At 59.5% G+C, this 9,051-nt stretch overlaps 1 protein-coding gene across 18 annotated transcripts in view; it reads right to left on the bottom strand.

Annotated features, from left to right (window-relative positions):
- Positions 1-4,867: 4,867 nt before the first annotated feature.
- The window catches only part of DTNB (dystrobrevin beta), a 158,425-nt gene continuing 154,241 nt past the window's right edge, over positions 4,868-9,051 (bottom strand). For 7 of the 18 annotated variants that reach the window (XM_036335153.1, XM_036335158.1, XM_036335155.1 and 4 more), the window contains 2 exons: positions 6,965-6,997; positions 4,868-5,184 (listed from right to left, as the gene is read on the bottom strand). In XM_036335153.1, the coding sequence (XP_036191046.1) occupies positions 4,962-5,184; positions 6,965-6,997 (256 nt within the window). In that variant the 3' untranslated portion in view covers positions 4,868-4,961. The remainder of the gene's footprint in view (positions 5,185-6,964; positions 6,998-9,051) is intronic. The other 11 variants (XM_036335165.1, XM_036335168.1, XM_036335160.1 and 8 more) reach the window with 4 other exon arrangements.

Here is a 9,051-nt window from a genome sequence, read left to right as displayed (position 1 = left end):
AAGGCCCCTACCTTCTGGGCCAAGGCCTGGGCCTGGGGCAGGGGCCCAGAAAGGGGTTAGGGATTCCAGTGGAAGGTTGGGAAGGTTGTGTAGCACGGCCCCCAGCCTAGCTAGAGGTGGAAAGCCAATGGGGATGTAATTAAGGTAAAACCTGGGGCTTGTGAGATGTGACCACAAAGGAATGAGATACTCCTAAGCCTAGGGCTGAGGAATGAGGAGAATCCACTGGCCCTGCCTTCACCCTGATGCTCCATAGTCCTCGGTCCTTGTTCCCCTCCTCTGAGTGGGCTCCCAGGGTAAGTTGGGTAGCAAATGGTGAACGGGGACGGTTGCCTAGGCAATGAGGAAAGTAGGACAAACACCCGACCAGCAGCCGAGGGAAGAGGGGGACCCACAGAGGCTTCAAGCCTGGAGGCCTCCTTCCTCACACGCACCTGTCCAGCCTGACTCCCACCCCAGGAGCTGGTCCAGAAGAAAGCTCGGGCTGACTCCCTCCCAGCCAACATCTGCTGGCTCCTACCAGCCCGAGCTGCTCCTCTGCTCCGCCCCCCCCCCCCCCCGCCCCCAACCTTCCTCTGCATGGCTTCCTCCTCCGCAGCCCTGGAAGCATAGTCCTTCCACAATGCGAGCCCCATCAGGGGAGCCCCAAAGGGGCAACACCTCGAAGGTCACCACCCAGGCACAACTCCTCAGGCCATTTGTGAGCCGCTGAACAGAAGACCCAGTGCCCACTCAGCCTGTGGAGGAGGAGCCACCCCAGGGCCTGCTTTCTGAGGGTGCCACATGCCTGCCTACCAGGCCTGGGGTTTTGAGGAGCTGTGGGTGGGGAGGACTTCTAGAGGCTATGGATCCAGGACCCAGACTGAATTTCCTTACTTGGGGAAGGATGCCTGGTGTGCAAGGATGCCACCTCTGACAGGGAGGCTAAGAGTCTAAGGGACAAAGCTCTTGGGACCAGGCTGAAGGGGATCCAGGCTATAATTGGTTATGACTTACAATTAACTCCTCATAGCTGGCACTGTGCCTGGGCCCCGGGGGCTCTCAAGTTTCTATGTATTAGTGAGGACCCTTATACTCCTGGAGACACTTCCCATCTCTTCTCCCATTCATGGGCCCGAAGACCAACACTCCCAAATGACCAGAACCCACACTGAGCAGTGACCACGTATTTCCCTTCGCCCCCCTGAAGCGACCTGGTTGCACTCACTGTCCCCGGTCTGATGGGCTTCAGAGGACAACGCAGACACTCCAAGCCCCCTGCTCACTCCCTAGTTAGGAACCAAGACCAGGCTTCAACCTTAACGCCCAAGGCCCTGGATTTAGTGAGGCCTGAAGACCCGAGGAGGGGCCTAGTGCCCAGCCCATCGTCAGCGCCCACTGAGTCGCCTCTGGAATGAATGACAGTCCACCCTATGCTCCTATCCCCTTAATCTTGGTAATGCTTGGACCACTGACCTCAGAAATCCGAGGATGGCTATCTGGTGCCTGCCTCTTCAAAGGACTACCCCCCCCCCCCCCCCAGTAAGTTCCAGTTCACCTGGTCTCCCCCAGGGGTTCTATGTCTTCAAAATGAACCACCAGCCCGCCAAACCTTCCCAGAACTGGCAAACGAATTTGACGCCCCCTTCTTTGATGCCACAACCCTCCCCCGGCTGCCCCTCTTGGGGTGGGAGGCAGAGGGCAGATGGCGCCAGCACGCTCCACTGTTTGCCGATGACCCTGTGCAAGAGAGATACCAAGCCGGCCACCGCCAGAGACCTGGCTTTCTTGTGGGGTACGTGTGCAGAGAAGATGCCAGAATCCCGGCGCCTGCTGTCCACAGCTGGGTAGGCCTGCAGCACCTACCTCAGGTCCCCCGTGATCATTCTCTCTGGGAGAATAACACCCACGGGGGTGCAGCTTCAGGTCGGCTGAGGGCAAGCAGCCCAGCTGGGGCCTGAAGACTGCTTGGTGTGAAATATGCATTCTGAGCAGTGCACCTTGGCATAGAAGCTCCAATGGTGGGGGCCGGGGGCCTGGAACACCCCTGCTTCCCTTCTCCTCCTGAGCCAGGCAGGCTGTTGGCTCAGGCCCCCTAGACCCACTCAGCCACAAGGTATCCGAGGTTGGTCTTCTGTAAAGTCAAAGCCTTGCCTGGGGTGCTGCCCCCTCCTTCACATCCAGGGGAATGTCTTTTAGTGGCTGTTGGGAACCAAAAAGAAACAGCGTAGGACCAGTGCCGGCACCTGCTCCTCAGGGCCCCTGGCGGAGAACAGAGCCCGCAGAGCCCCTACCCCCTCTCTTCCTCTGGAACAGACAGCTGTCTTTCCCCCCTGACCGGCCATGGCTTCTTGCCCTGAGGTGGGCGCGTTTCTCCTCTCCATAAATGGCGCAGTGGTCCTCACAGCGTGGCCTTGGACCCACAGCACCACCGCCCCGGAGCCTGTCAGAACTGCGAATTTCTCGGCTCTACCCCAGCTACTGAGTGAGAAGCTCTCGGGGTGGGACCCAGGTGTCTACATACTAATAAGCCCTCGGGGGATCTAAGTTCAAGAACCCCTGGCGTATATGTGTCCTAAGAGCCCAGGTAGGAACCTCACTTGGTTTTCTGACCCGGGTGCATGTGGCTTACACCGATGGAGAGCATCTTCCCGGGGAAGACGGGCTACCTACAGCCCACACTTCCAGTCGCCGGACCCTGGCAGAAGAGAGGCCAGGGAAGGCGAGATTTGGAATCCGCTGAATGGCTTCTTGCAAGCCCTTTTCTTCCAGAAGGTGCAGCAGGAATTCAGATGGCTCTAGGCATTGCCATAGCAACTGCACCTTCCTGAAGCTGTCACGCTACAGGAGCAGGGTGGAAGCAGTGCGGAAGAGGGGGAGCCTGCCAGTGGGCAAAGCACACCCAGCAGACGAGGCTGCGAGAAGAAACGGAGCCTCAGCATGGCTGGGATGTACGGCCCTGAGCCTGGTGGGGCCTCGACTTCCAGACCCAGGATGCGCTGGGATCTCCCTGGGGGTCTCCACAGCCACAAAACAGCACCAACCAAGCCTAAGGGGTTGACAGCACATGCCAGTTATCTCCAAAGGGCATCTACCTGGGTTAGTTTCCGTTCATATCTTGTTCACAGGCTATGGAAGGAAGAGCCCCCTATAGGATGGCTACTTGTTCCCAGTCGGGTGAGGAAGGCGACCCAGCTCTCAGCTTCTGATAGAATCAGATGCCAAGAAGTCAGAAGGCACGCCAGAGGCCTTAGGGAATGGTCTAGCTCTCCCAGAAACCAGCTGTCAGCAGGACTTCATGTGAAAAAGGAGCTCCCACGCACCCTCATGCGGCACCTGGGCCCATCCCCGTGGCTCTCCAGTCCCCTTTTCCTGCAGGTGCTGGGGGGCAGTGGAGTGGGGGGCTGGGAGTCCCGGCCTCTCCTCGAAGAGGCAGCAGACAGCGGGAGCCTGCTGGGTGGCAGTCAGCCTTGCCAGTCGGGCAGCCTCCCAGGTGCGGAGTGGCAGGCCCAGCCCGGGGATCACGTGCCCTCCGCTGGCCCGAGCACCTGGCGGTCCTGGCACCTGTTCCTGTCCGGACCGGGAGTGGGATTCGGCCCTGTTCGCAGGGGCCGGGTACACAGTGTGAGAAGGCAGAGCTGCGGGGGAAGCAGTCACCCAACGATGTCATCTCCGGGGTTGAGTCATAGCCCCCCCCCCCCCCCCCCGTACCTTACTCCCATTATTTGGAAGGTCCCCAAAACTTTCCATGTGGTTACACTCATCCTTGCTCCTTCTGGTCCCCCAGGCAGGCCGGATCCCCGCCTTCTGGGCGCGGGAGCACATTTTCACCAATGGCTTTCTCCTTCCAGGGCCTCCTCTGCTGGTCACCGAACAGGGAGCACCTGAGAGCTGCTGGAGTGGGGTGGGGGGGTCAACCTTACACCAGGTGTAGGCTCCTCCCCAGGCGCGGAGGGGGCGCGATCTTACACCCAGGGGACGCGCTCCTGGCCTCCTTGCTCCTCGCGGGCATCGGCGGGAGCAGGCTCCGCGCACCTGCCCTCACCCGGGTACTCGGTACTCGCGGGTGCGGCTCTCCCACACACAAGCCTTGCCCGCCTCCCCAGGAAGGGCAATCGAGGGAGCAGAGACAGTGCAGGGGAAGGACTAACCCCGCCCCCGCCGTACCCCGGCGGCTCCCTCACGAGGTTCCCATGTGACTCCCCGTGTCTGGCGGGGCTGAGCGCTCTGGCTCCGCACAGACCTCCGCGGGCAGCGGGCAGGGGTCTGCAGAGGCGTGCGCTGGGGGATGCGAGCGCCAGCTGCGGGGCCTCTCACTTCATTCCAGTCACTGCCCTTTATAAATATTTATAGAAGTTCTTCTACTAAAAATAACATCCTGGAGCCCAGGGAGGAGAAAAAAATAAACGCCAAGCACCGGGACTTGGGATGAAGATCAAGTGTGGCAGCGCAGAATGGAGCCCTGAGCCGGGCCGGGCTGCGTGCGCGCGGCACCCGGGCGGGGCGCCCCCTGGCGGCCACGGGTCAGGCGCCTGGCGACCGGCCACGGGCTTTGCTCACAGAACCTCTCGCTGCTGGAGGAACCGGGGCTGCGACGCAGAGCTCGGCTCCCCCTTCCCGCCCCGGCTGCTCTGCAGCGGCTGCCGCGGCATCAAACGGGGCGGCGGAAGCCTCGCCGAGCGAGGGAAAGGAAGGAGACTATTTTTAGCACTGTGGCCAGGGCGTGAATGTCTCTGCACGACAGAGGGAAGAAAACCTGTTTGTTTTTAAAGGTCAATGAAGAAAACCTGTTTGTTTGAAAGGTAGGGAGGAAACTTGTGCCCCGACCCGGGGAAGCACCCTATATGCTGGCAAGAGGCCAGCAAGAACTCCAGGTCACACACACACACAAACAGGAGGCTTGTGCTGTTTCTTTTCTCTTTCAAACCCCCATAGACTCCCCCCGCAGAGATGAGACCCTGCCTGAGGGGAGAGCGAAGATGCTAGTTCATGCAGGACTGGGCGAGGGGGCCGCCCACCAGCAGGGCATCAGGCGGCCTCCCACTCCCCACTGGCTCTGGGTTCCCCTCTCCCGGGCGGGTGGTGACATCTGGCAGCCTGCAAGCCGGATCCAGGTGTGCAGTGGAAAGACGGACAGGAATGCGCCTCTGGGGGAGAACCCCGCCTTCCTCAGGTCGATGCCAGCTCGCTCCACGCCTCCGGGGCCTGTGCAGGGCAGATGCGCCGTTACTGGCGGGCACTGCCAGAACCTCGGGGCAAACGCTGCTAACATCTGCTGGGGATGGGGCTTCGGGCAGGGCCGGGTCTCTGGGTGTTTCCTTTCACCTGAGAAGGGTGCAGCGGCTGACAGTACTCACACCCCCTTTCCCAGGGGCACCCAGAATCTCTGGAGTCCCGCTTGGGTCACCGGGTTGGAAAATATTTCCCGGGTTCGCAGTGCAGGGTGTGGAATGTGACTGGGGAGAAGGGCAGGGAGGTCAGAGACATGCCTGTAAACACTGAGTGGGAGGGAGGAAGGCCTTCGCGTCATGGGAGCGAGCAGACCTTAGGGGTCTCTGCAATGCAGCCACCTGGAAGGCCGGGCTTTTCACCCGACTCTCTGCCGTGGGTGAGTTTCTCCTAATAGCTGACAGGTCGGGGAACAGTGCCAGGGGCAGAGGACCCAGCTCCGCTGCTATTTCTGGCACCCAGTTCCGGGTGGTGGGCTTATTTCCTCTCTGCAGCAACGGGGTGAGCCAGATGGCTCTGAGCCGCCTCTCCCTGCCTCCCAGGCCCAGTGCCCCAGGGAGGGGGGCTCTGGCAGCTCCTGAAGGGCAAGTCGGCTCCTGACTCCCTCGCTTGCTGGGCTGCTGTCGGGAAGGGCCTGGCCTGAGTGTGCAGTGAGTTTAGGTAAAAGCCTGCCCAGGCCCCGGCGGCTCTGTGATTTCCAGGGCAGCGGGCGAATTTCTGCAGCTTGGGCGCCTGCAGGATCCCTGAGTCAGTGCAGGCCTCACAGCTGGCAGGTGCGTGGGGGACAGAGCCCCACAAGGGCCTGGTGCAGGCGGGGGTGGAGGGAGTGTCGGGAAAAGGCCTGGAGGCCGCTCCAGGGTGAGGCTGCTTGGAAGGGCCTGGGAAGGCTCCCCTTCTGAATCATGGGCCTGCAGCCGGGCTTTTCTGCTGGAAAGATCTGTAACTCAGCGAGCTGGCCTAACGTTTACACACACGTGGGGGAGGGGAGGGGAGGGAAGAAAAGACTGAAAAACAAAGAGACCTCTCCTGGCTGTACCAAAGGCATCTATCCTTGAAAGAAATCATTTTCCAAGCATGCCCAGAAGCTGCAGTATCTTGTAACTGGAACTAGGTAAGAATTAAGGCTCTAAGATGAAAAAGGGGAAGACTAATTCCTAAAGGCAATGGGCATTTGCCTGAAGGCAAACTGTACTCTTATTTCTTTAAGAAAGTGAGAAGGTGCAGCTCGCGGGCACCGCCGGGACTGGCTTGCTTGATCGGCTAATGGAGGCAGTGTGATCCTGCAGATGAAACAGGTGTCGGAGGTGAGGACCTGCGGCAGGTTACAGCTCTGGGTGACGGGGTCTCCGGGACACAGGGGCTGTGATTTGGGTCCCCAGGGAAGAATGACAGTGGCCATGGGGAAACAGGAGCAAGGAGGCAGAGGCAACCCCAGGACGCGGGCGGCTCTCAGCCGACCTCTGAGGACACAGCCTGCTCAGCCAACCGCATCCTGACACAGGTGTCGCTGAGCCCTGTCTGAGCCCAGGCCCCGGCCCAGCACAATGGGACCCGGGCCAAATGGCTAGGCTGGTGGGGCTTGGCAAGGGGAAGAGGCGCAGCCAGGCTCTGTGAAGAAAACCCTGCCTTGGGTCTCCACCTGTTGGGTGGGCCTGGCCTGGGAGGTGGGGCTGAAGAAAGGGAGGGGGGAAAGGCAGACCATGACCTTGAAGGGAAGGAAGGGCTGTGGGGAGAGCAGAGCAGGCTCTGTACTCACCGCTTCCTCTCGGTCCCTGGCTCCTCCGTTAACCTGTGCAGCACGGACACAAACAACACACTGAGGTCACCACCAGGGCCTTCTCACTCCCTGGACCTTTCCCCGGGGGCCCCCTGACCCCCCGCACCCATGGGCTTCTGGACTCGCCTCTCCCTTTGTTCCCTGTAGACCGACTTCCCCCACCAGGTGTGAAAACAGAGGAGCTCCACACCATCTACAGCCAGCAGCTGCAACCCCATAAAAGCTGCGGAGACCAGCGCCTCCCAGGAGGACGTACTGATACTAGAATGGAACGGAAGCCACCCGAAATCCAGGGAGTCGTTACTTCAGGGGGTACAGCCCCTGCAGTCCTGAGCGTGAACTTGGTGAGAGTGAGTTACACTCAGTGGGGCAGCATTTCCGTCCTGCAGGCGTATCCGCTTGGGGATGCGAGGCCATCCTCTCGCTCGCCCTGGATTTGCGGCCACTGCCTGGACCCTCACTGTCTTCCTCACGGAGGCCGCCGCCGGTCTCCAGACCCGCAGTGTCCTTTACGTGTGCAAACTGCGCTTCCAGCTCTCAACACCAGGCCTGGCAGGTCCTGGGGGAGGGACTCTGAAGAACCCAGGAGCATAAATGAGAACCTGGAGTAGCTGCCACAAATTCAGGCTCTGAAGTAACATGGGGAAGTTCTGCTCGTCTGTGCCATCTATGTGGTCTTGGTTAAAAGTGATCACCACTCAAGGTGAGGGGTGAGGGGATGCAAAGTAGGAAGGGTACCCCAACAGAGCAGAAGCATTCCCCAGGATGCAGCGGACAGAGAGCCAGGGCAGGGCAGGGAGAGGCCTGAGGGGGGAATGTGGGTGGGAAGTCCAGCTCAAGTGTGAATTCTTCAAAAGTGTCCACTTGGCTCTCAAGGTGTTTGCATTGAGAGACGATGTTTGCCTGACAAGTTGTGTTTATATTTTGTCAGCACGATCTCAACCCCAAAGAGGCAAATCTCTCTTTATGGTTGACAGTTACTGCTCTCCAATGCTTAGGGGGCAGTAGCTACTGCAAAGCCTACAGCAAAGATTCACGCCCAGATCATGGCAGAGACTCAGAAGGTCTATCCATAAAAACACTCGGTTTTAGAACCACACCCACATAACAGCTACATTGTAGCAACAGGGACATACCCGAGGACCTTACAAGCATGTCAAACTCAAGGCCACGGGGCCGCCGCCAGTTTGACATGCATGCTTACAATGTTGAAAGTCAAACATTTTTCTAAAACTCTATCCATCTCTAACCCCAACTCCTAACACTCTTCCCTCGGGGATGACACCTAAAAGCCAAAGCAATAGAAAGGTAGGTGCTCTCACAGAAAGATTTCACGACGACATAAACTCTGGTATAGGCACTGACAGACACGGGAGCAGACACTGGGAGCGGGAGGGACAGGAAGCAGAGCTGTGATAGGGCCACTCAGGCATAAAGGCAGAGACCCTGAGGCCGGGAGACACCAGGCCAGGGGACCGTGCCCAGTCCACATGTGAGGTGCAGCCTACGTCCAGCCTTGAACCAGGCCTGCCGGCTAAAGCCCATGGTCCGGGCGAGCCCCAGTGGTCAGGGCAGAGCCCTCTGGGCTTCGGGGATCGGAGGGAGCTGAGGAGAGGCCATGGGAAAGCTATTGGAGAAGGGAGGGTCTACGGCAAGAGAGGCCAGAGCAGCAGCTGTTAGGTCTTCAGCCACAGCACGCCACATGAATGCCAGGATCTGGTTGGACTGTGTGCATGTGTGCGTGCTTGTGTGTGGCGCATGTGTTTACGTAAGTGTAAACTGATCTTTGTGTGTCTGCTTTTCACCTGTTGTACTGCAACCCTCCTGCCTTCTTCCTCAGTCTCCCATTGGCACAGGGACGCCAGTCTTCCCTACATTCCTCTGTAGCATTTCTAGATGTTTCAAACACCACTGCCCCCAGCTCTGGCCTTCAACATCCATGCCAGACCTGCCATCCTCACACGCCCATCGTCCCAGGGCATGCCCGCCTCCTCCCAGGCCTGGCTCTGGTCACTAGATGGTTTCAGCACCTGACGGAGGTGTCCTCTGCCCCCCGTTTCTTCCTT

The sequence above is a fragment of the Myotis myotis genome, unplaced genomic scaffold (assembly GCF_014108235.1).
Source record: "Myotis myotis isolate mMyoMyo1 unplaced genomic scaffold, mMyoMyo1.p scaffold_m19_p_14, whole genome shotgun sequence".
NCBI lineage: Eukaryota > Metazoa > Chordata > Mammalia > Chiroptera > Vespertilionidae > Myotis > Myotis myotis.
The sequence above is the reverse complement of the archived record's forward strand: the minus strand, read 5'-3'. Positions and strand labels throughout refer to the sequence as shown.